Source organism: Anser cygnoides, chromosome 18 (assembly GCF_040182565.1).
Source record: "Anser cygnoides isolate HZ-2024a breed goose chromosome 18, Taihu_goose_T2T_genome, whole genome shotgun sequence".
NCBI classification, from domain to species: Eukaryota; Metazoa; Chordata; class Aves; order Anseriformes; family Anatidae; genus Anser; species Anser cygnoides.
Window position 1 is genome coordinate 4,453,388 of NC_089890.1, and position 27,400 is coordinate 4,480,787.

A 27,400-nucleotide genomic window follows, 5' to 3' on the forward strand; every position below is an offset into this window, starting at 1 on the left:
TTTTCTCATCAAAATGACAAAATTGGACTCATACCAGTATCCCAGGGCTGAAAAGACAATGATGCTAATCCTTCCAGACACTGTCTTCAGCAGAGCTGCTGATATATCGTTTAAACAATTTGCCCAGTTAGCACCAGGCATGTCTCGGTCTGGCTGCTGCAAGTCAGACCCCTGCAGCCTGCGTTTGCTCCTTCCCCTTACGCCCCCTTCCTGCTCACCCCATTCCTGCTCACCCCACTGCAGTTTCATGCTCTCAGCAAGAACCTCCTAACAGCTGCCCTCAGCCCAGGGCCTGTGGGCAGCGCAGTGCTGTAATTCACTCCAGTGCTGCTCAGGGAAAATAAAAAAAAAAAGTGGAATTCAGGCCAACAGGGACCGCTCCCCACAACACCAGGCACAATTCATGGGCCAGCGTTGGCTGTAGACTCCTGCTTGAGCACACCCCTCAGGCAGAAACCACAGAGACGATGCTGTGCTACCTGCTTAAAATTCTAATCTAGCCATCTCAATTTATTTTCTCAGCTGCTTTCCAAGCCATTTCCACAGGACTGTGCTGCTGACCAGAGGGCCAAGGTGGGAATGATAAGCGTGCAAGTAAAACGTACCAACACATCTCCTCACATCTCATGCCAGGTCCCTGCAGAGTTGCGAAGCTCTGCGACCCCCTGCCTGTGGGAAGAGGAAGGAAGGGGGTGGTGGGGAAAGGGCAGGCACGGGACTCTTATTATTGGATGATGCTAACAAGAAATTGAAGCTTGTCTTCACTGGACAAGTGCTGCTTGCTCCTGAGACATTACCCAGCACGTGAGCTGAGGCAGCCATCCTTTCCCTCGGGGAGGCAAAACAGGCATTTGGCTTTTTTCTTGTACTCATTTTAGGAGTGTATTTCCACCTGAGCTGAGCAGCAGCAGCTGTGTTTCCCAACTACGTGTGCTTTAGCTCTTCCAAGCATAATGGCAGAAGATTATCATACAAGGCCTGATTTAGAGAGAGTGCTTTCTGCAGTAGCGTGGGCGTTTGTGTCCAGACATCAGAGATTATGTGAAATAACCAGCTCTCAGTACAAGGGAGTAAACACACATACCTACGGGAAACGCACGTCAATGCTTACTAGGGCTGTGTCCCAGCTGACGGCCGGGCACAGCGCTCAGCAGGCTGGTGGCAAGGTGCAGGTCTGGTTGCAGTCAGCTCTGTCTGTAAACACAGCTCATTTCAGGTGGCATCCGACCATCAGCAGTTTCACCTGACCAGACACTCGCTACATCATCTGTGAATGCCAGAACTGGCTTTTAGGATGAGGGGGAAAAAGACAGCCGAGAATTACAGGAGAGTTCCTCCTACATGAAGTTACAGGGATTTTTTACAGTCTCTTCTAACCCAAACACTTACCTTTGGGGCCAACCCATCCCCATAGCACAACTCAGTATTGCGCAGGGCCAAGTCTGACAGCGCTGCTGATGCAAGACATCTGGGCACATTTATCTTTCAGGCACCAGTGAGAAAATAACGTCCTCGGGACGCGGTGCAAGAGGGAAGTCTGGAATTACAGCATCCCTCCTGAGGCTGCCTTCGGTACCGAGTCCACCCACGTTAATTGTACAGTGTGCTCTGCCACAGACCGCTTGCAACTCCTACTTAATGATAGCTACAGCATGCAGAAGACAAGGACTGGCCAATGCATCAGCCCAAATGAATGGTTAGGAGGGTGTGTGCATGCACAACAAGCCTCAAAGAGTTAACATGGCACCAGGGCAGTGCAGTAGCTCCGGACTGTTTATTACCTCTTAGCTTCACTGCAGGGACAGGGAACACTTGCTCGTGTGACAACAGCAGTCACCTACTGTTCACACCAAATCTTATATGGTGAGAAAAAAGCTTGGACTAGAAGACCTGTGTGTTTTCCTGTTTCTTGAATCCTGCAAGTTACTGGAAGGCAAAACCTTCCCAAAAACTCCCCCAAAACCTTCCCCCAAACCTCCACAGGGATGGAGACTGCCGTATTCCCATGCGAAGCCCTGGGCTCTGCCATCCTGCTGTCATACCCGCCAGCCAAGGCACAGCAATTAATGGTCTCCACAAGCTGAAAGCAGGTGATGAATACTAACATCTTTCCTGACAATACTGTCCCGATAGAACTACAGAATGTGGATCCACCTTTCTTCACTGCCTGGTTTGCAATCAGTGAACGCATCTTGTTACCGTCCTTCTGCTAAACCCAGGAACACCGCTGCATCTGTAAGACCCTAGCAAGCTGGGAGAGCTCTGCTGAATTACCAGGAAAAGAAAAAGCACGGATGGTTCCTTCCCAATACCTCACATGCCTTCCCAGCAGCGAGACTCCAGTCGCAGGCACTGAAAGAGCTCAAAGCCAGCCGACAGCAGAGCCCCTGGCCGTCCCGGCCCAAGGGGAAAGGCTAATGCTGCGATCCTCCTTGCCGGGGAGCTCCTAACGAGAATGTTTTTTCACTCAGGTGGTTAAAGGCTTTCTGCAGCTTCAGGCAGGCAGATCAACATTGGTGTGTGCAGCTGCAGGGGGGGCACCAAAGAAACGGACGCGATTAGTTTACTCATGACAACTTTGTCATTTGCCAAGAGCCAGAGGTTGCAATACACCACAGGCAAAAAGCCACTTGGCAGCGTGCAGAGGAGAAAGCGATCGCTATCATGCACTCAGGGTGAGCCCGGAGCCTCTCTGCAGCAGCCCAACCAGCTCACCACGGCAGTCCTGCCACCAGCCAGCCCCGGCACTGCTCCATCAGGATCCCACTGTCAGCACCGCCCCTGCTATCTCAACAGTGATTCTGGTTTCGGCCACCTACAAGTCCTGGCAAAGTTGCAAACCTAGAATCTATCCAAAGAGTAACTGGGGCAACACTTCACAGGAATATAGTCAATCAGCAATTAAGATGCTTCATGGCCCTTAAGTAGTCTTGTTTGTCACTAGATTTTGGTACTGAAGAGAGCAATCCCGGTTAGGAGACAGAAGGATGGCTAAGGGACGGAACATCTCTCTCAAAAGAATATTCTTTATTTAGACTTGCATACAGAGAACAGTCACCTCCTTCCCACCCTTCTTCAGCAAGTACATTAGGGTGGAATGAGTTCAACTGCTGAGAAAGCCCCCCCCAGCATGTAAAATACATTTTCTTAGGCAAAAAAAAACAGCAGCGATTCCTCTCAAGCAGAAAACGCTCAACTGCTCCATCTCTCTCTTTCCATCCGTTCCTTCCCTGGAGAAAGGCAGCCAGCCAGCCTCACATTAACAGCAGCACTCCAGCGATTACCACGCGTTGGGAAGCTCCCTTCTTACTAAGGCAAAGGTTAATTGTTCCACATTCATTGCCAGACCTCAAGAAATGAGGTTCGACAATATCAGGGTGGAGGGTTTTTCTTCACCTCTTTAATGCAATTTTTGCATCTCTGGGAAAACGTCTGAGTTCAGACGTGCCGAAGGCAAATGTTACCTAATTCTTCTAGTGGAAAGCTCCATTAAGTCACTTTTAACAGCTGCTGGAGAGTCAGGAAGGGTCTCGGAACAAAGTTATTGAAAAGCAAAAATGACTTCAAGCTATAATGGACTTCAACGAAGTGAATGTAAGCCACTAGCAGAAAATGCCCGGGATGCAGAGCGCTGACGCTCGCAGCACCAGGTTCCGACCCTGCAGGCCCAGGAGGGGCTCCTGCAACCTTCTGCTCTGTCAGCAGAGCAATTACAGAAAATGCAGGTCCTCCCCTCCCTCGAAAAGCCTGCGGTGGTTCCCCTCTGCCCCAAAGCCATTCTCAAATAAAAAGATAATCTTACGGGAATGCACGCACTAAGAGCAATAAAGACTACTAAAACCACACCAATCTGCAGAGGACAAGACCAAGGATTGACTCAGGGAATTTGAGGCAATTCGGGTTAACCCAGAATTATTGCTTATGTATTCAAGCACCAAATATGATTAACTGATGTCTCCATTACTGGAAAAAAAACCATCTGCCAAGCACATATTACTGGACCGTACCAGCAAATGGTTTCTTGTTATCATTACCTGCTCTTTTCCTGGACCTCTGCTACCACACACAAACAATTCCTGAGGTTTCTCTGAGTGCTCCTGCTAGTGCCCGTGAGATGCCGAGCTTGCTTCAGATTTGTTCTTTTAATGTTCTTCATTACAGTAACACATCATAGTACAAAATGTATTTTATAACATCTGGGCTGGATAAGCCAGCTGGCAGGGGAGGAGGGCTTTTATTCATTTAAAAACAAAAAACAGAAAACTACACAAGACCATGGAAAAACCATTAACAGTTTGTGTGACGTGAGTGTGTTGAAGTCTCAGTCTGCATGAGCCACGTCGAGGTAAGCACTGTATTAAACAAGCAGACCCTGCCTCAGTGAGCTCGTGGTCAGGACAAAAGAGAGGGATTTGATAATTAAGTCTGGGGAAAGCTGTTGTGCTGCCTGGCTCAGGAGGAATGGAGCCAATTTACTGTAGGTTTTGTATCTCTTGCAGTTTGCCTTCTATGGCTGCTGCTCCAAAAGCAAAAAAGGCTTCACCTGAGCACTCTTCCTTACCCCCTGCAACAGGTAAAGGAGCAAACAAACCAACCAGCTAAAGGAAGACAGATTCCCGAGGCTCATTTTTCCCTTGGCTGGCTGCTTTAGCGTATTCACTTTGAACCATCAGTGTGTGTGCAAACAGAGAACATCTCTGATGCTTTCCCTGCCTGCCCCTGGGACCAGCAGGGACAGCAGCAGCTTTGCTGACAGTGGGCAGACCCCGGAGAAGCAAAGTCAGGAAGCTGACAGACGAGCAGCAAGCCTCTAAACAGCTGGCGGGTCCTGCTGTGATGCAGGATGCAATGCACTTCCGTGGGAAAATCCGAGAATAAAAAGTGTTCTCACCTCTACAGTGAGCTCTGAAAGCCTGCGTGTTCAGACCAGGTTTAATAAATGCCACACTCGATAGGCACAGACAGAACTCACCTGCACTTCTCCTCTGAAAATGAAGAAAAAAATATATATATATTTTAAATAAAATGAAAAAGGAATCAACTCCGTCAGCTTGAGCCGCAGCCTGCCCAGGGCTGCGGCTATCACCAGCAGAAAAGCCCTGCTCCCCAAGACCACCGGGCGCGTTGGGAGCACCTCTGAGCCCCCTGCACAAGACCCTCACGATTCAGCTGGGCAGCACAGCCCCCTCCCCAGCCTGTCGTGCTACCTGCTGGGGAGCGATGCACCCGCCGAGCCCGGGCAGGAGGCTTTGGAGGGCTGCTGGTGGCAGAACAGCTGGTTTGGGTGGGTCCTCACAGAACTCATCAGCACAGGGGAGTCTACGTGTATCCAAATAAATGTGTGGCTCGGAAAAGCTCACCCTCTGCTGGTGGACACCAGCATCTCTCAGGCCAGGCACTGCCACCGAGCTTAGCCCGCTTTGATCACTTTGTCACCGAAGTCTCTGCCTGCCCCAGCACAGCCTAGGGCTGCTCAGAGGAATACAGAAAGTGTCGGCTTCTACCAAACCACTATCAGTAACCAGAGGGCAAATCTGCCTACAGTTCCATGCCAAAACTACCAGTATCAGAACCAGGTGCCCCCAAAAGGAAACGCTACGTAGCTCATTTCAGATGGGAGCCAGACTGCCTGGGACGCACAAAGACTAACCCTCTGGAACCCGTCATCTGTTGGTTAAAGTCAACTTTAATATACCTGGAGCTAAAAGATAAAGTCACAAGAGATGTATGCTCAAATGCCTGGTTCTTCACAACATCTGGTATCACAGCACGTATCATACACACTAAACAAACCTAAATTATTTTATAGAACTACATAATAAGACTCGATTCACCTGTGCTGTTTCCTTTCTTTCTAAACCTCCACTGAAAATACTATTCCTTTGATATGACACAAATGGTGACAAATTTGATGGCAAACCTCCAGTAAGACTTTTTTTTAGCACAAATACGTCCCTTTGGCTTGAAGGCACGCGGTGCTCTATTTTAAATAATGAAAACAACAGCACAAATCAGAGGTGGATAATCCATCCACCAGTACAATAATTTCCCCCAAAGTTCTGCCCTTTTATAAAAATAATTGCAAATGTCTTTCTGTATGGGAAAGTAATTACTATCATATCCAGCATCTTAGAAACTGAAGCACCAGAAGGGGAGCGATCAGCCATGAGAGATTCTTGCAAACACTTGCGGAGTATGACCACGTGCAACAAGACACCTCAAAAGCTCCGGCACACACCATTATAGAGAGTATCACAGGGACAGAAGATGATAACCATTGGGATAAAATAATCTATTTCCCTCTCGCATTTGAGTTGCTCTCTCTCTCTCTCTGATCCCGCTCTACTGCTCAGGACTTACCCAACACAAAAAGCACTCTTGCATCAATGTCAAAAAGAGGCACGTCCACAAGACACAGCATCCCAAATAACAATTAATGCAGAAGTTCAAAGCCTGCTTGGCCCAAACACTCCCTTTTCCAAGGCCACACACTGCCCCACATCTCACCACCAACTCTGCCACCCTTTTAACTTGTCCCAAACAAGGAGGAGACAAATTCTGTCGTTCACTTTTCAAGGAAGACCCCACAACCAACTCACCAGCACACGATCTCCAAGCCGTAAGTCCTTCTCCCCTTTTTTCACAGACCCGCTGTCCGAGAGGTTCGATCCAGACTCGTTGCCCGTCTTCATGGCGCTGTTGAGGACGCTCTCCCGCAGGGGGATGACACGGGTGGAGAGGGGCGGCGTGGCCGTCCCCGAGTGCAGCGACAAGTTCTGGGCCGTGAGAGAGTCCACGGAGGGGGCGTCGCTCCCCGAGCCCTCGGCCACCGGCTGCCGCGTCAGCTTGGACGGTCGGGTGAAGATCCCCTGCAGCGGCTGGCACTCGAAGTAACGCACTCCACCGACCGAGCCGTCATTCTTACCCACCGGGTCATCCAGAACGACCCCTGCCCACTGGCCCGGAGCAAATTGCGTCTCCCCGAGGTACTGGATCACTCCTGGCTTCACTCCATTCACCCAGACGCGTTCGCCCACCACGAAGTCTCCCAGGAAATCGTCGCCCACCTCGGCAACCTTTGAGCCCGACTTCTCGGCGCTGGCAGTGGAGGTGGTACCCTGCTTGTGTAAGGGCGAGCCTGTGAATCGAGGGAAGAGAGGATTTGGCATGAGGAGAAATCCTAGAGGCAGCCACAACACCAGGAAGGGACATTTACGAAAAGGAAACATCTGGGGCCACGACTCAGGTTGCAGCCTTACACCAGGCAGGAGTTAGAACCTGAGTGACCCCGGTACTTAGACATCTTCTTGGCAGAAGTGCAGTTTGCACTGAAATCTCCACATGCTGCCCAGTTTCTGCAGGTCTCACACACAAGTAAAGAATCAACACCATGTCTTTGTCCCCTTTTATAAGGTGCATTTATTCCCAGTCCCACCACAGCACTGGAGGATATTTAGCACAGCAGTGCCGGTGTAAATAAGCTCAAAAGGACAGAAGTGGAGGTAGGTGCCTAAGGATCCAAGGGGACTGCTCAAAGAAAGATGCCAAAGTCACCCTTTTATCCCAAAAAAGGGTGAGCTGTGATGTTTCAGTGGGTGTTCAGAGCTCCTCAGGTCTGGATGCAGGCAAACAGTTAACCCAGGCACCGCGTGTCCCGCTGGAGGGCAATAACAGCCCCCGTGGGACCAGACAGCTGCCTTCGCACATTGCTTGCTTTTCCCAGCTGCTGCTGTGCCCTGCGCAGAGCAGAGACCAGCAGCAAGCAGACACCTGGGGTATGCTCAATATAAACAGAGCATCTATAAACAGGAAACATCTACAAACCCCCGCGAGCACGGCCCTTCCAGGGCTGGGGTTCAGCGTGCAGAACTCAGGCAAACCTGCAAGAGGGAACGCTTATCCCTGCATCGGCAGGGCCTCCAGCTACGCTTCGCTGGGAGGAGGAAAGCTGCAGATGCTGCTGTAAATTCACCGTCCCGGCCGCTCTCTCCATCTCCTAGGATGGGCCAAACTTGCAGCAGTACAAAAGGAGACCCTTAAGTACGCGGCTGGCATCTGAAGGGTAACAAAGACAACCCAAGCAGACAAGCTCGCAGTGACCCCACACTTGCTGACCCCAGGGTCAAACGATCACAAACGTTGTGCTTTCCGTCTGGGTCCCAGGGGACCTAAAATAAAGAGCATATGGACTTCATTAAAGCACTCTTAAGTCCAAAGACAGGGGGGTGGGCAATGCTAAGTAAGTAAAGCCCTGAAAGAAACCACACAGACTTAGGAAATAAGCTTGCAAATTAAGATCCAGCAAGTCCTATACCCCAGACCTGTGGTCATCCTCAGCACCTGGCAGCACTGAGATCCTAAGTGTGCTTCTCCCCTATAGCTGACCTAGGGTGGGTCCCACACATTCAGCCCTCAGTTAAAGCTATCTGGACTCTTCAGCCAATCTTTAGCCTGAAATTTCTGGGTGCCACCAACACGAAGCACACCCAGGAAGAAAGTTTTGTTTGCTCTCGGACAAGACCAATCGAGAAAGTCTAAATAGCTGCAGAGGCCAGCCACACTTGAGTGCTTATCTGAAGCGAGCTGTGACATTTGCTCAGCCATCACCACTGCTCAGCCTGCACCACTGCTGCATCTCTTCCAGAGAGAATGGGCCTGACGGATCAAGTCCAGCTCCTAGAAAGACCAAAGAGAGTAACGGCTCTCAAAGCAGGACACTTGAAGCTTTGCTTAAGGTTTAATGCCAGGGGAAAGAAAAGAGCACCAGTGCTTCAGTGTTAGTACGAAGAACTTTAGAGTTCTTGCTAAAACAGCTGCCTTAAGAGAGATTACTATTGACACTTCAGTTGTCATTAGACTCTAGAGTCAGCGCTTAAATCTGTGCAGCACAATTGCAACAGCTCATTCGTGGCTCCTGAAGGAATCACCCCCTAGCAGCTCACTAGGCTTGGTGAACTGGAGCTTTAACAGCACGAGAAAGTTAGCCAGACTTCCCTGCTCCAGGGTGTGCTCTAACTTCAGCCTCAGCAGCACCACTTCGCCAGAACAAGTACCATAAAACTCACCCCTAGCACAGGAAGGGCAGTGACACAAATGCCATTCCCAACTGGAAAGCTCAGCAGCAGCTGTGTGCAGTGCTCCCAGTGGAGCCCAGCCAGCTTCCTGGGAGAAGATTGTGTCGTTGTCCCTGAGCTGCCTTCTCTTGACCTTAGTGTCCTGCCCTGAAAGTTTCCTCAACTCACATGTTCATTAACTTCTTAATTTGGCAGCTGCCTGTCCTCTCAAACTTTTAAAAGACAGTACGCCAAAAGGAGCTCCATTAGAGGGGATGGCTTCACATCCAAGAGCCAAGTTCACCTTAAAAACTGAGAAACAAAAAGATTATAAGGATGCTTAGGACTTTTGATCTTTAGTAAAGACTTTAAGTAACAAGGATGGAAAAGGAAACATGGCTCTGTCCAGGTGTGCCAAAAAGACAACCATAAGCAGAAAATAAATGCTACCATTTTCATTTCAACCCCTATGAGCACAAGACAGTCAAGCAGCTAGATTAGGAGCCAGCAAGTTACACTTTAAAGCCAGTCTTTCATTTTAATAGCCAGATATGGCTGTAGGGTTTTATCACCAACAATGTGTGTGCTATGGATGTACTCTCTCCCCTTTTCTATGTGTGCAAATGAAGTAAATGAGAAACACAACTTACGTCCTGGTTTCACGCTCAGCAGAGTGTTGTAATCCCCAGATCTCACGCTGCTGACATGTTTGCAGCAGACCCACGCGACATGCCAAGCAGAACAGCAAGCTGAACTCTGCTGTCCAGGGCACTAAAAGCACAGAAATTTTGGACGGGCTGTGTCTGAGTTCACAAAAGATCAAAGCTGTTTTTCTAGCCCTAGCGGAGCCCTAGGAATCTTTATTAGATCTGTTCATTAACGATCAAGATAGAGCTGACATTAGCTCTCCCAAACACCTCTGTAAAAAGGCTGGGATAACCTAACCCTTCAGCAGCGAAGCTGAAGCAAAGAAAGGCAGGAAGGCTGCCCCAGGGCTGAACAAACACTGCAGCAGAATTTAAAACCACATCTAGACTCACTGTAAGAGCAACCACCTTCAAAAACTGGCTTGGACAGGGGGAAAAAAAGAGGAGTTCACTGGACTCATGGTGCCACATAGCATTCCCCAATAAAGCCAAAATTTTAGCAGGACTTTGTTCATTTTAGGTGGCTGCCCGACAGGCAGGGCTGCCAAGCTGCAGTAATTACACCATCGCAGGGAAGCAGCCTAATTACAGGCTCCCAAGCAGAGCAGTGCAGTCAGAAGCGTTATGAATTCTTTAGCACGAGGCTGAACAGTTCAAAAAGACAGCGTTTAAATGAAGAGCTGCCACAAAGATCACCTTCATCATTATGGCCACACGGCAGGAACTCGGTATTTTACATGCCCTTCATTACCCACATATAAAATAATTACTAAGCCCCCAGTTTTCCTATGGTACAGCTAACAGGCTTTTGTGCACTAAGTTTCCAGAGAAATGAAGAGTCACAGTGGCCCAACCAAAGCCATTCTTCCAGGCTTCAGGTCTGGTGGACCCGCTAATTACATGGCCACACAACAACCAGCGCGGTCTGAGAAGACCAAGCCCTGATCCTCCCAGCCAGGTATCTAGTCACCAGCCCGTAAGAAGACACAAGGCAGCAGTGAGTAATCCATCTTCGATCCCAAGAGTATTTTAGAATAGCCTACGGCTGAAATTAGCTGGCAGTAGGCACTGGTGCTAGCTAGCAGCACTGCCCTCCGAGACCTGACAGCTGCAGTTGTCCCCTCCTAGAGCAGCTCAGAGGAAAGCCACCCAGGTGTCCACAACTCCCGAGGTCTCCTCAGCCCACGGGCACCTAACAGCTGGCCTCTGCCTGCATCACTTGGGTGCTGTTTCTGGAGGGGAAAAGCCCTCCTGTTCTGGTCGGACTCCCCCAAATGAACACAAATGAGTTCCAAGAGAAGCTGCTAAAGCAGAGCTACTGATCTCAGGTACAAAGCTGAGAACGGAGTTACAGCAGAGGAATGAGAAAAACAAAATGCAGATTGATTTTTTTCTGCTCCAACCCACCTTTCAGCAGTTCCCTGGTGATGCTGAGCAAGAAGCCATGGGAAGCGTCCGAACGCCCCTACTGGGCATTGAACCCGGCAGCTCACCTGGAAGCCAGCGGCATGGAGAGCTCTCCCTCCTTCGCCCAGGGGGATCGCTGCCTTCTCTTTGCCGCTCTGTCCAGCGCAAACCCTGCTTGCAGGACAGGACTGCGACAGCTCCTCCCTCCCTCTCACACGTACCACAGGCTCTAAGATATAACACGCACCATGTGGGATCTCTTCCACTCGGGCTTTCCAGCTTTACAACCCTATTGTGCTCGTCAGCCAGCTCATTCTTTGCAGTTTAAATGGTCTTCCTGTAGGTCACAACTCTCAGGGCCGAACAACAATTTATAAACCAAAGTCATGCAGGGCGCCCAGTAAACACACATCTTATCCAACCCTAAATCTCTGTTTCCCCTTTAGCTTTTGTGAAGACCGCACGTGACAGGCCAATAACACGTACAGCAGACCCGGCCCTTGGGGCCTTTCTGCAAACTCCTGTCCGTTCGGGGGCCGGCACCGACAGGGCACCCCACACGGTTCAGGCACCAGCACTTCAGGAGCCAGACACATTCCTCTGAGCCGGGAACTGGAGAGGCTAAAGGATTTAACTGAGGCTCCGGCCTGCTCGCATGGCTCTCGTTACAGCGTCAATGAAAGCCATGTGTCTGAAGCCCCAGGGATCGCAAGGACTCCGGTAAGCAGAACGTGGGCTCCTCCAGCTCTTGGAAGCGCCTGCCATAGCAAGGGGTGCAGAGGCAGCTTTGTACAGGTACAGGAGCGAGAAACCCTTGCAAAGAGGCTCTGAAAGTTGTAGCAGGAGGAACAGAGCAATCACCCCGCAGCATCAGCAGCAATAACCCTCAGTGCAGGATCCCTCAAGAGACACAGCCTCGTGCTGCGTCTGGGAGCCATCCCCGTCCGACAAGACCAGGCACCCTCTCGCTCCCTCCGTGCCTTTCGGCCTCCCGCAGCACTCCGGTTGCTTGTTTCTTATCGCTGGGTAATGGAAACAAAGGGAGAAAGGAAACTTGTTTCGGAAGGGGAGGAGGGAAGAGGAAAATGGTTTAGCATGAGAAGCAGCGCGCAGTGAGCGTTACCCACGTATTTCCTACTCCCTGCAGAAACCTTTTGTGATCTCGCTGCTCCTGAGACACATGCCAGGCACCCTGACTGCCAAAAGAATCAGAAATTCAACAGCCTATTGTGTTGCCATGGGAATCAGGAGACAGGCAGTTAATTGATAAAATGGAGGCACATTACATTTAAATGAAGAAAAAAAGATATACCAGAGTAGCATGTCTTATGCCAGAAAGGGAGGGCAGAAGGAGAAAACCCATGATATTTACAAAAGAGCTTTACAACACCCTTAGGAAAGGTCTTTTCCCTTCTCCATTTTAATTTTGAGGGTTTTTTTTTAGTGGTTGTTGGGTTTTTTTTGTTTGATTTAAACCACAGGGCAAATGAACAGGTCTGTACCTAACACAGCCCCGATTTAGCCTGACAAAGGGTGCACACAACTTTCCGTGCCTATCTGACAGGTGCTGTTTCCTCACCCAGCTGCAGCCCACCACAGATGCTATAGGTACAGCTAAGAGGCGATGGGGCAGCTTGCCTTGTGGCTAGCAAGCACCTGACATTTGCCAGCCCTGTGGCCAAACCAAGGGGCCAGGAAGCTTCAGGGCCAGCTCTGCTCCTGCCCAGACTGGGCAGTGCTTCGGGGCAGTCCCAAGGCCAGGGGACCCTAAGGCCCATGTGAAGCCAAGGCAGATTTTGTCAGCTGGAAAACCCTGCAGCTGGAAGGAATAATTTATGTTTTCACTGCCGCAAGGATTATGCAAGAGCTTGAGACGTGAGAGCTTAGTGCCTGGCTCACTGCTGGGCTCAAGGCTCAGCTGCCAAGGGCATCTGGTCTCACTGGGGTGCCCGGTACTGCCCCTGCTCACGCTGCAGCCTGTGCTGAGGGCACCAAACGCTTGGGATGGATGACATGCTTCTGTTAAAACTACCGCCCTCCCCTAAGAGCCAGAGCTGTAGAACAGCATCTCTACAGGCGAGTACCTGTCCACTCCCAGCAATCTGGGCTTTACCCATTGCAAGTACTGTTTGCTGTGAGCCTCTCTGGGTCTGCAATACCATTTCACCTCCAAGCACAGCGCTACAGAAATTCCCCAACCGATGGTCGCAGCAGAGCTGATTAGAGCTTCCCATACAGAGACGGGAACAAAAAAGGACAATCCACAGCATCAGTTTTCAACGAGGCAAGCCTCGGTCCCTGTTGAATACCATATCTGGACTGCCAGGCAGGAGACGAGGAGGCACAACCTGCTGTACCTCTGGGAGCTGCCATCTGCGCGGGCAGAGGCATGGCTTCATCTGGCAGCCTCAGCAGGAGCCGGGGGGCTGACGGGGTCTCCCAAGGGAGGAGGGCTGGCTGCCTGCTGCCTTCACGCTGCTTGGGGGCTGGGGCCTCGCCGCGCGGATTTCTAGGTTCCCACAGAGGAATTGGAGCTTCTCAAAGCTGCTTGGATTACACAGAAATGATGTTGTTGGCAGCCAAGTGAAAGCCAGCCCACTCTGCTCTACCCAAACTCAAATTGTTGAAGCAGCTGTTTTCTGCAAGATTTATCACGGCCTTTTCAGGCTGCAGGATAATGCAGAAAGAGAGAGGGGATAGGTGACCGCTAGAGAAAGCAATGCTTTGCGGGGAGTAGCTGAGTGCCTGGCAGCACATTGTGGGAGGAAGCAGCCCGAGAGATTTATGGCTGACTTGGAAACAACGACTGAAAGCTCTCTAAGTTCAGAGCTGAAAAGTTGGGTCTGTAAGGCCTATCTCGTGGGACCTGAATGTAATGACTGGCACCGAGATGAACTCTGCATCTGGCACCCTGGAAATCTATTGCCCCTGCAGGTCCCTGGAATAAGCCCCACCGCGTGGGTATTAAGATCTGATACAACTTCAGCATCGCCAGCTCTGCCTACTCTGAAGAGAGTGATAATACCTAGAAAGAAACCTGACGGGAGGAGGAAGGGAAGAGGACAATAAGAAACCAACCGAGAACTCAATGAGTGCACAAATGAGAGCTGCTGCAGAGCAGCTCTGCAGGGAATGCAAGGAGATACCCATTGAGGCAGATATTTGTCTTTACAAGGCAGCTGGGAAGGGCACTGAACCTCAAACAGACATCCTGAACAAAGACTTTCTTATAAAGGTCTCATTCAAGAGGCTGACTGGTACAAAATCTGCTCCGCCACGGGCGAGACGTGCCTCCGTGGTGCCCGCCAGAGACGGGAGGGCTGGAGGACCCTGGGCTTTTACAGCTTCACTGGATCAGATAACGGCAGGCTGGCTCAGTGTAATTCTTAAAAGAAACTGTGATATTTATTATATGTCAGGATTTTAAAGTTTTTCGTATAAACAGTGGCATTCAACACAACATGCAAAGCAGGTAGTTTTTGGCAGCACAGGGCAGAAAGGAGGTGAGTGCCTAGTAGAGAACACACAAGATTTCTTTCACTGAGTGATAATTAGCTTGCAGCATATGGACGGATCTATTCACCAAGATTACAGTCTTTTTTTTTTTTTACATAATTATTATTTTTAAAAACCATATTATTTCAACATTCATGTTTCAATCTGTTATCTAACATTTTCCAGCCTGAAAACATGGCCCATCTATCATACCTCTGGAAAGGCATCCTGTTTTCCTGATAAATAACGAAAACAAAAATCCCACAATATTAAGGGTGTTCCAGGTCTGACAGAAGGAACGGAGCACCCACACCTTTTTCCCCAGCCCACGCCACCCCAGCCTCTAGAAAAAAAAAGTCACAGACCCATTTGAAAACCTAGGGCTATGTTGAAGCAATCCCTGGTGCATTGCTGAATAATACAGATTTCATTCTTAAATAACAAACAAAATCACTTTAACGATAGAATATGCAGCTTGGAAGCATTGTTCACTTTGTTGATTATAGCTTATTTTAACTAAAGGGTACGGTTTCTCATTTAAGCAAGCCCTTAGCTATAACTATTCAATACTTCTTTTTCCCCCCCCAGTCCCTCAAATGGTCACCTCGCCCAGATCATTGCAAGCAAAATACTTCAGATTTATACTTAAGGAGAATAAGAGAGCAGCCTGAGGTAGCACAGTGCTGTGATAACCCACAAGACGGCCCTGAGGGCGAGGAGACCAGCTGGGGGGATGCACTTACTCGGAGCACGCGGGTGAACAGCCTTCAGGCAGCCCGAGCATCGCACGGCGCATCGCCGCCTCTCCTCGCACGCACCTCGCTCTCCAGTTGCATCGCTGTAATCACGCCATATGGTCGGCTTCTTTTTTAAAGAATCTAGCACAAAGCTAACTTCTTAGAGACTTTTCTTTTCAACTAAGCGTAGACAAGCTTGGGAACGAGCTCGGGCTAACCTCGCCACGTCTGCAAAGCCCGGCACATGTGTACCCGCAGTTGTCTGCGATTCCTTAGGCTGTGGGAATTTGTACGGCACGAGCGTGGTTTAGGGGGTGCTGCTAGGGAGGCGAAGACAGCTGCTCTCAGTGAGCCGATCCGATGACAAAAAGGGAGAAAAGAGGCAGACACAGGTCTTTAATGAGGCACTTATAAATGATTTCCCAGGCAGAGCGCTGGCGCTAGCACGGAGAGAGGAGCGGTCTCAGGACACCTTCTGAACTGGAGAAATTTATCTCGAGACCCCAACAGTGGAAAGAGCAGCCAAGCAAAGCACAGCGCTTTCTCTCCACCAGAAAAGCAATCAAGCAGCAGGGTTTTGAACTCAGTTTGGAATTTCACAGCCTTTCTAAGTGTAGGATTTTTGCTCAGGCGTCATTCCCACACAAAACCCACTCGGACGGACTTTGCTGCTATTCCTAACCAGCTACAGCATTAACTGAGAGAGACGAGCAGCCAAGCAGCACATTGCTCAAGCAGGTGTACACAGAAAGGCCATCGGCTTGTTCACTCAAAAATGATGAAATTAGCTCACTGCCAATAAAATTTAGAAGGGAATGTACCAGAAAACAGCCTGGCTTATTCCACCAAGAGAGCAATTACTGTTATTGCTTTACAGACTGGATCCGTACCAGGGGATTAGCCGCTCCAAGGACAACAGCCTGTACAAGGAACACAATGAAGATGATGCTGCGTGTGCGTAACTCAAGAAATGTACTCACAGGACATCACCTGAGCAGCCACGGGGGTGCCGAGCGGCCATGCCTCTAACAGTCAGGGGAAAGGAAAGTTAAATCACAAGGAGAGCGCCTCGTTCAATGCCAGCTTTTTTGCCTGGCCTGGCAGCTGATGAGCTGTGCAGCTCCTACCTGTGTTCTGCTGCATTACCAGCAGCACTTCAGACACCCACATGCCACCAGCTCAAGCTTAAACCATCCTTGAATTCAAGCCAGGGGTGCATTTCTGCAGCTGGAAGACAAGCCAGGAACACCACGGTGCCTTCGCACACCTTCCCCAGCCCGAGCGGCTTTGTGCATTCATTAGCTCAGTGCATTTCCAGGAATCCCAAGCGCGGTGTGGAGCGTGGCAGGTGGCTGGTCCTTGGAGGCAGCGCTGAGCAGAGCAGGAGCCAGAGCTTCGCAGCATCTGCAGACCCTGCCCACGTCACTCAACAGTATCGTGGGTGAGGAAAGGCTGCTAATTCCAGCTGTCCTGTTTTTCAACCGTAGCATGAAACCTATGTGAATACCAGTCGGCATTGGCAGGGTATTAAGCATTTGCTGTTGCTGAGAGTTTGATCGATTTTTTGAAATACACAAAGTGCTGCTCTGGGCTCTCAGGTAAGGTCACTGCCAAACCGCAGTGTTGCACAGCCTTGTGTGTTGGAACGAGCCCCAGCACTGCCAGAACTTTATTTTTATTTCTTAACACTATCACACAAATCCTTACCAGCCCTGGGGAGTCACGGAAAACTTAGACAAAAAGGGAACTGCCGTCTAAAAGTGACGAGACTTCCTGGTACCAGCCTGGCCAGCCCACAGGCTGCCCTGCTGCACTTCCCTATTAATGTATGACAATGTAAACAGAAGTAGACCCTACCAAAACAGAACTTTCTCCTTCCTACTTTCCCTTTCTACCACAAAGTACTTGAACTACCCAAAACGTGAACCCCTTTTGCTGAGTGCATGTTAGGCTATTGCAACGGCTCATGCCAGCTAGGGCTGTAAAAGGAAACAAAAGCCAGGAAACTGAGCTGTGCTCTGGTCTGTAAAGGAAGATGGAGCCACACTGCTCAAACACACGTGGGAGCTGCTGCCCAGGCCTCCCCTCCACCCCAGCGCATCGGTTCGTTAATCATTCTGACAAATTACGTCCTCCCTATAAGAGAGCTGCCAAGTCCTAGGACAAGATCTCATGGCCAGCCCAGGGCTCTGCGCACCCATGCCATATGTACACAAAGGTTAAGGATTAACCAAAGTCTGTCCAAACACTGCTAGTGCAGTGTCATACAGTGAAATAAAACTACCGCTTTTCACTTAAAATCCTGAACTCCAACGGATCTTGGTGCCAGTGCAGGTAAGTTGAGGCCAGTGCCTCACAAGGCTGAGGCAGGAGGTCCTTCCTCAGCCTGAAAGGGGAGGCATTTTAATCAATACATGCAGGAATTCAGGCAAAACCCCAAGAGCTCACGCTCTCATTAAGCGAACACTCACGCTGCAGACGAATAAGTAACACACGTCCTGCCCAGAGGTTTCTCTTTGCAAGAGCTCCCCGCCTGCAGCCATACAAGCCGCTTTCTCATGCCCTGTCTGAAGCTAGCCCTGAGGGAAGAGCGCAGAAATGTGACAAGGGACATGCAACAGCGAGGGGAGGTACTCGGGTAGCTCCTTATCAGCATGCTGAGAGGCTCATTTTTGCAGTAACCAGCTCTCCTCGAAGACAGCAGAGTTAAGCCACTGTTAATTGAACCACGGGGATGGTACCAGCACGAAGGCAAGCAACGCGCTTTTTATCACGTGTAGTTTGTTTCCCCACTCAGTAGAACCACGACAACAACGCAGTCGTACCTTCCTTTTGAACCCTCCGTCCGACTCACCTGAAAACCAGACATTTCAGGGGCCTTCTGCAGCATCCCCAGGACCCCAGGGGAACTACAGGAGAGGTAAAGACCAACATCTCGTAATTGCCAAACAAACCTGCGTACAGCCCCAGGGCTGCACTCTGCTGAAACACAGCTTGGAGTCATTGCTTCAGCCGCACACACCCCCGTGCCCACATTGCTCAGCCCATGCACCTCCCCTGGAGGTCGCACAACGGACTGACTGTACGCAGAGCTGCGCAACACAGGATCTGCTGGGCTGTTTGAGTTCTGCCTAATCTAATAAAATAGGTATTTGAGAGCAGATTAACACTGAGTCATCTACTTTATTCCAAATATCTGGCTTAAACAGCTAAGTATCCAATTCGATTTGTACACAAACAGGCACTATTTGCAGAAAATCCAAAGGATCTATTTGCAGCGGATGTCTAATCCCTTCCTTGTGAGAAAACACACACGGTCCCTCCAGGTACCACCCTGGCCACCCCTGAGCACACAGTAAGCTCCCATTCCCAGTATCTCTGTCTTACTGGTCTGGAAGATTCACATCTGAACCAACCCTCTCTTATGCCACTTCAGAACATCGTCAGATGATTTCAGATGATCAGTTTTATGCTTTTATCACACACACTTTGCTAGGACAGAAAATCACCATGCCACCAACCCCCTTTACCCCCTTTTTTTAAAAAAAAAAAAAATGTGTTTTTTCTCAAAACCACACCGTCTCTTAACTGATTTTTTTGTTCAAGGTCTGCATCGAGCCCTTCTAATTTCTGGCACTTTTTTTTTTTTTAAGCAAATACCTCCAAGCATAATACTCTGCAATCAGCAATTCTGTGAAATAAGCTATACAGCAATAAATATAGCTCCTGTCATCTTCAGGGAATGTGAATTTAAACGTGAAACCAGACAATCACACCCTAAGTACAGGGCTGAGACATCTTCCTTCATGCTCAATGACTGCATACTCCCCGTCAACTCACAAGCGTACTCATGTCTGCAGATTTATTACCTTAGTAAGAACCAGAGGAAGCAGCATCACAGAGGGAAGCTGCTGCTCCTGCTGCCAGGACAGAGAGGGCAAAAGGCCACAATCCCGCTGGCCAGGATGCCTGTCCCACTTTCACCCCTGACTCACAGGATGACGTGGGCTAAGACCCAGTTCTCTAAGTTGTGTGTGCAAATACTGACCTACATCAGAGCTCCAGGCTCCACAGGTGGTGGCGAAGCATTTGGAGCATCTATAACAGGAGGTTTCATGTGTGAATAGCAGTCCTATAATTACAGAAAATTAGAATGACTTACAGCTCGTGCTTGGTAGGAATTCATAAAGCAACTTGGGAACAGTCCCACTGCAGCAGGTAACTACTGCTTAACGGTCCCTGTGAATTAGAGCGCTGGCAGCATGCTAGATCAGACAAACCAATTCCTAAATTCTCTGGGTAGGTTCATCTTTTAAGACTTAGCCATAGCAAAGTTCATCACCATCTTCCTTTGCAACTATTTGAAATCCCCGTGCAGAAAGTATTTCCATTCTCACAAAGAATTCTGCAAACTGAAGCGTTCTGCTGCATCCTCTGGGCCATCTACAACCCAGAGGCTCATAAAAGCACACGTAGCTACTGTGCTGGAAAACAGCAGTGCCACAACGGTCACACCTTGCAGTGGAGAGACCGACTGTATTATGAACCTTGCGTCACAGGCAGCCAAAGTTGACGGATTTTATTATTTCATAGTAAGTATCACGATACATGGAGTTTTCTTACAGGCCTTACTACTGCATGCAAGTTTGTTTTTTTCTTTTAAGGGCAAATTACTTTCTAGCACCTTTATAAAAAAGAAGTCAATATCCAGCAGACCCAAAACAAAGGCAGCTAAGTCCCCGTGTTCTAAACATTTTAAGGTTTTTATTGAAACCAATTCACCAACTTAACTGCTTGCAAGGGGGATACTCATATGCAGGACCGGTGCGATAGGTATCTCAGACCAACAGCCCACACTATGTAGCAACGGTCTGATGCCACTAATCCTATAGGTTCTCATCCCCAAATCCATCTATACCAAAGGGAATCTTCCCTTTGATTCCAACGAACATTGGCTCAGGCCTCTAACCATTAATCTGCTCTTGCAGGATTAGTTCGACTGTTCAAGACACGCAGGAACAGATTCTGCCCCAAAGCTGCACCCTCACCTCGACGGGTGTAACTGTAAGCACACTGATGTTACTGCAGACTCGCGCCAGCCCAGCTGAACAGGATTTGGTTCATTAGATTCGAACCACCATAAGCTGAACATCTGTGGGAAGCAGATTTTCTTTCCCTGCTGTTCTGTGAGGAGCTACAGACAGAGAGCAGGAGGGCGTCTGACCTCCATATGCCTTCAGCGTGTGCTCGCATCTCATTCCGCAATGAGCGCACTGAATATTAAGGATTAACTATATCAAATCCTGCTAAGAGCATCTAATGATTAAGACAATTAAAATCGGACTCCCAGTCGTCTCTAGATGTCACCTGTAAAGCTGATTAAATCAAGATTGATTCAGTGCCCTTCTGTATTGCTTGGAATGCATCAAATCACTTCTCCTTGGGAGAGGAAGGCTGCCAAAGGTCCCTTCCCTCCAAAAGAGGGGAAACAGAATGGAGAAGGTGGAACACCACCACCAGGATAAAACAAAAAGAAAAAAAACACAGCTAGAAAACCCAGAACAAAACCTACTCCCACTTGCAGGATGGCAGAGTGGCTTATGAAAGGTATGTGTGAACTGAATGTAAGTCCTACACAAATAGTCGATCAACGACCATGCCAGAAAACATTTGGCTTCTGGATATGCAATGGGCATTAGAAGTAAATATGCAAAGTCTCACGAAAGCATCAGTGTCCGTGAGGAAGAGGATTTAAACAGAGTTGTGTGACTGACAAGTGGGCCACTGCAAACACCCCATGTTAGTGGTAAGTGAAGGGAGGTAGAAATTGAGTGTGCTCAGATGCAGGGATCGCTTCGCAAAGCTTCTCCGGTGGTTGTTGCAGTGGTTACACCCCAGCTACGCTGACCATCAGGCACCACACGTCTCCCACCCCAGCAGAGCTGAGCCCCAGCCCCAGCCCCGCTGTGCTCTCCCCAAAGCAGGCGGCCACCAGCATGCTCCAACAGCCCGCGCAGCTCTGTGCTGGTCAGGAGGCTCCGAGGTTTCCTGCTGCTGCACAGGAGTTCAGGGCTGCTGGTGGGGGAGCACAGCGTTACATGCTTCACAGGGAGAAACCTTATTGGAGAGGTGGGACAGAAGCTGCACTGACTGTGAAATAACATACTGTGAGGCTCTGGCCCCTTCCTGCACTGCAGACACCTGCATTAAGCCATTAAATACACCACTTATAAGAAGGCAACGTTACAGAAGCATTCCATAACCAATTCCCTATCAACCTTCCGAACACCCTGTGCAGCAACCCATTTCTCCGTCCTAAATTAACAAGCCATTAACACTCATTAGCGGTTTCTCTTCTGCGCAACCCCTGAAAACACACTCCTCAGGTACCTGATGACTCCTCGAGCAGACTGCCTGGGTGTCCGTGGGTGCTGTAGCTGTTACCGCTACCTGCTAAATAACCTGCTGATGCTGCAGCAGTCAGAGGCATCTGATATTAAGGCACACTCCTTGACACGTTGCCCTCCCAGATCCCCTTGGCACTAAAGCTGCTGTGGGCACTACACTGCAGGCCCACTAAGGGGGCCCACTAAAGCAAGGCCTAATCAAACCTTACAGGCACCGCCGATGCATTTTCAGCAGTGATTGCTGACCTAACTCGAGGAATTGCCATTCGTGCTTGCAGCCTGGATTTAATTGAGGGCTCAGATGAGAGCTGACATTGCTGATCACGCCATGAGGCCTGCAGCAAAGTGGCAAAAACAAACGTTTGCTAGAAATAATAGCAGCCTCCAGCCCTGTGGTGTGGGGTCTTTTCTCTCAATTTGCCAGTGTACAACACCCCAAGTTAATATTAATAAAGAACCACAAAGCCTTTGAATAGACAAGAATTAGCTCCTTATGTCTGTGCCAGTCAATCTGCCGCTCCGGACACCACAGTCCCATTTCTTTTGTTTCAGACAAAACAGTAGTTTAGTGTCTTTCATATTTATTTGAGAGTGAGAATTAATGGATCGGTACAAAGGCAGGCAGCCTCAGCAGCCTGTCTTGCAGCTTAATAAAAAAGCCTACACTAAAGCTGTGCCAAACCATCAGCAATTACCTAAGAATAACCTGTCCAAGCTTCCTCTTATTACCTAGGTGTGAATTCCTCATTCAAGGACACCTTCTCTTTCTGTTTTATTGCAAAATAAACCTTGAGGCGATAGAAATGACTTCTTATTGCTAAGCCTCCAGACAATTTACACCAACAAAAGCCTGAGAAACTTTAGGGGGCAAACAACTGATTTCCAAGTCAATTTACCAGGACGTTGCTATTAATCCTGCTGCAGATGAATAAAAACATTGAACTAAGACTTCCCGCTGGGGAAGGTAGCAGCAAGGCATGAATCCTACAAAGGAGCTAAGGTGGTGATGAGATTTACACTCCTTTGGCAGAATTCACACACGGGCATAGCTTGTTAAAGATGATGGGGTCTAGATTTATGCAAATAAACTTTTCCATATAGAATTGCTGAGTCTCTGAAACCAGGATCAGCCCTCATAAGACAGCTGCACCTCTAGAAAACAAATCAGAAGACAAGAACTTTTCACCCCTCTCCCAGAAGCCTCAAAGCATGATCCAACCCTGATTAAAAAAAAAAAGCCATCTGGTTTTCATAGGAACCCCCGTATTTGTGAAGAGGTGGGATGGAGCCCACGCAGTCCTGGCTGTCCATCCCTTTCCGTTGGCCTCTTCTCCTTCTGCAGTGTGGGGGGTGACGGATCACATTCAGGTTGAGGTGTCAGCTCTAAATATCCCAAACCTCTGATCACACATCCCACCTAGAGCAAGCTCTACAACTGCATCCAGCCACTTCATCAGCAAACCCATCCCAGCTACTGCCCGAATGAAGCAAAGCTCGTCTTCTCAGCACAGCAGCAACTATCGCAGGACGTAATCAGCTCCGGCCCATTTGGAACCTGAAGCCAGGAGCAACTGACTGCTCTGATAACCAGCACAGCTCAGGCTTACAAAGCCCTCATTGCAACTTATTTAGTTTAATTAGCCTTTAATGGTGCTGCAGTCTGCTTTGATTTTTAGTGGACAAAAGCATCATACAGTGTTTACAAAGTAAAATGTTAAGCCAACAAATACTAACAGTTCTGAGCATTTGTTTCTCATCAGAAATAATGATAATTCTGTAGAGTTTACCCATCACAGCACAGCTTGTAAGCAATAGTACCGAAAAAGTTTTGATACCCACAGACACGCCCAAATATGATATTTGGGTCACAGATATTTGCATCTGCCCATTCACAAAGACGGGATTAATCTGTAGAATTCAGGATCTAAGCTGGGTTCAGACTGGATGCATTTAAATCTTGCAGAAAATGGAACAGGTTTGGGTTTTTCTGCCTCTAGCAGAGAAGTCCCAGCGCTGCCCAGCTCTGGCTGCATATACTTTTTTTTTCCCCCCCACCCCCTACCTTTTTGCCAACATTCTGTAACCAAGGAAGAGATTTAAGAACCTTAAAAAGCATTGTAAAATGAATGCCAGAACCAGCTGATGGGATAATGCAGCATAAAGAGGAAAGACTTTCTTCTCTAAGTCACTCCAATGTTGCTCCGAGCAGAGAAGAACATGCTGAAATGTGAACGCTTCCCTTCCCAGCAGCTTCACCTGCTCCGCCAGCTGGGAGGGCTGTGGGGACCCATTCGTCACAGCTCCTACTCTCTCTCCACCTCACAACTCCAGGCAAAAGCAGACTTTTCCAGGAGGGGGGGGAAGATATATGAGCTTTTTAAAGAAACGAGAAATCCAAACGCTATATTGAGCCCTTTACAGTGACCCCCAAAGGTGTGAAGATTTGCACAGAAACTTCTCGTGCACACAGGGCTCAGGGTAGTAACTTACTTTAGCTGAAGCATGGGAAATAAGCCAATGCATTTGCGGGAAATCTTCTCCTGAGACAGCTAGAGATGAATTTTCAGTCTGGTTTTAAGGAAAATAGTCTCCACAAAGAAGCAAAATTTATTTTTTCCATTGTTCCAGCTTTACAGAAGAGAAAGGAAGAGGGATAGTCAGCATGGCCACCACTCCTTGAACCCAATGTTTTCCAGCAATCCATGCCAGGTGCTTCTCTCCCGCTGACTTTCAGTGGAAATGCCCATTCAGCTCTACCTTGCACCAAAAAAAATAAATAAGAAATGCTCACACCTACAACCAGCCAGCATACCCAACACAAAATAGCACCACAAAAAGCCCTCCTACCTCGTGGGAGTTTAAAAGTGCCAGGTCAGGTAGGAGACAATTTCCACACTGAGAAAGTTCTAAGAAACAAACTGTGAGCTGATAAGAAACTGGGGATTCTGAATAATAGTTTCCAGAACAAAACTCAAATACACTGAGCCAATTTTTCCCTCACATGCTATAACTATATATAATTTTTTTTTTATTTATTTATTATTTTTTTTTTACATCAGATGTGAGTTGCCATGGAAGGGTTTAACAAGGTACATCTCCACTGCCTGGAAAAGGAAGAGAGACAAAAGATGGATGAGAGGCTCTTGACTTTCTACAAAAGAATATGAACAGAGTACTAGGGGAAAGAGAAAGAAGAAATCAAAGCAAGAAATCAAAGCACCTTCGTGTATTCCCCAGTAAGAATAAAAGAAAGCACATAGCACTTCTGCAGCCAAGCCTTACCAGCTTATGGAAAGGTAGGAGTAAGAAAAGGTGAAGCTTTCCAATACTCACTGGCATCTAACAGCTTTCTGACAACTCTCAGGTACAATTGAAGAGTGAACGCCTTCTTTTGATCTGGAAGACAACCCAGGCACGTGGTCTTTCTGAGGCAGCCCCATGTTCCCACAGGCAAGAGATGCTGGGAGCCAACTGACTGTACACTGTCGCATTTCAATTCTACACTTTAATAGACCTATATTTTCCTTTTGCAATTGTATTTCAAGTTTGAGACTTCTCTTTCCACAAGGTATCAAATCAAGTGGAGCAACCTTGCAGCTCTGCATTTTGTAATCCGAAACACACTGGTCACCTTCCATCAAGCTGCTTTACCAAACACCTAAGAATGCGGAAAAGTCCCTTTTGGCATGCATTTCTGGCAAAAAGCAGGTAAACGGAGAGCCAACACAGGCGTTCAGAAAAATCCAGTACCCTCTGGAGTTTGCGTGCCTCTGGAGGCAAACCCTGACAGCCCCCAGGATGTGCTCTCTACGTGGTGAAATAGTTCACAGACCTCATGCAAGTGTTCAAGGGCAGCACAGAGCAGAGCCTGTGGTTTCTGCAGGGCTTCTCAAACACTTCACTACACCTTCCTTCATGCAGCTTTTTAAGACCTGATGTACAGTTTGTACCTTTAGGGGATCCTTCTATCCAGCAGCCGTACAGCATATCACAAGGACACATTCATGGGCAGTGACAGGACAAGGAAGTAAAGCAGATAAAGCTCTTGCCAGTATTCTCATTAAACACAAAAGAAAATTATTTTCAGCCTCCCCTTCTCTGCCGTTGTCCCTCCGCATGTTAAAAAGGCCCCAGTGCTGTGACATCAAGGAAAGCACTCGGTGCTGACTGCAGACCTCCAGATGTAGCAGCCCTCAGGCTGCTGTAGTTACCTCCTCCTGAGGATGTTGGCTTACCAGTACTGCCATGAATTAACTGCAGCAAAGCACTGAGAGGCCAAAAGGCTGCCACCTGTAATGCAAAGCAACCTAAAGCTAACGGCACTTTCACTTTTCACAGAAATATCTGCTAAAGTTGGCAGCTGTGGCTGAAAAAGACAAAGAAATCAGGCAAGTATATATCACAAACCTGCAATGAAAAAAATGAAACTGTCTTATCACAGCTAAGTCTTGAACAGTTTGAGCTTCTTTTCTGTTACATGAGAGTTTCATTTCCCAGAATAGGGCATCACACACCAACGAAACTCATGTTCCTGGAATTTGCACTCAAATATGTTTTGAATATTTGCAGGCCAGCAAAACAGAGTGAGGATGGGGCAGAGCTCCATCATCTCATTGTGGCCCAGACCTGATTAATCCCAGGAAGGGTAATGAAAACCAATATTCCGGGCCATCTACCACCAGACTCTTTGGCTGCAGCTATCCTTGAAGTTTATGTCAGTGCCTGCTATGGTTAGGGTTTTAGTGATGAGGACACGTGGCTCTAAAAGAGAACGAGATCACTTTGACAGAAAAAAAAGTATTTTTCTCTTAGGGTTCCCCCCACCAAAAGCTGAATCCCGTTACTATCTGTACTGTGCCTGGGCCCCACAGCCAGCACAGATGCTGCCACCCTCAAAGAGAAGTAAACAGGCAAATCAATGAGGTTTTGGGGTGTACCCTTCTCTCATCACTTTAGATTTTTGTTGGAAAGGAGAGGAGCAGGAAGAAGCAAGGGGCTGGCCAGGCCTTTGGAGAGGTTTGCAGGAGGAAGGGTGGTTACAGGCCAGGCATACACACAGCAGGAGCTCTTGGGAAGGATATAAAAACTGGAAGGTGATGCTAGGGGTGACACGAGGGTGACACTACAAGCCCTGCCACAGCACACGCTAGATGAACAGCCCCACCGTGCTCTGTTCTCACCTTCCAGGTGGGAATGGCTCCGTGCGGTGACTTCTGGCAGCTCAGCAGCTCCTGCAGAGCCCCCATGCACCATCCCAAGGGGCACAGGACCAACGACCACTCCGACAGCACTAGCAGTGCGGGTGCCTCAAGAGCTGCAGACCACCACCACACCCTCCCTCCTGAAACTTTTCTCCATACACCCAATTTTTCCAGGAAATAAATAATATATATATAAATATATATATATATATATTTAGAAGAACACCTCGTGCTAAGGTCAAACAGTTTAGGTCTGGATTTTGCCTGCGCTTGGCTGGCTTTGCTGAATGTCTGTCATGCTGATGGATGGGTGTAGCTGAACAAGGCACAAAGAAGCTGCAGCAAACAAGTGCTGCATTCAGCTTAACGGCTCATCAGACCCCAGTGCTGCTCTCTGTGACAACTCTTGTTGCAACACATGCGCTGTGTTCACTGGGATGCCTCTGTGCAAAG

At 48.6% G+C, this 27,400-nt stretch overlaps 1 protein-coding gene across 7 annotated transcripts in view; it reads right to left on the minus strand.

Moving 5' to 3' along the window:
- Window positions 1–27,400, minus strand: part of CLIP2 (CAP-Gly domain containing linker protein 2) — an 80,963-nt gene that overhangs the window by 34,265 nt on the left and 19,298 nt on the right. For all 7 annotated transcript variants that reach the window (XM_048068096.2, XM_048068098.2, XM_048068095.2 and 4 more), the window contains exon 3: window positions 6,600–7,138. In XM_048068096.2, coding sequence (XP_047924053.1) covers window positions 6,600–7,138 — 539 coding nt within the window. The remainder of the gene's footprint in view (window positions 1–6,599; window positions 7,139–27,400) is intronic.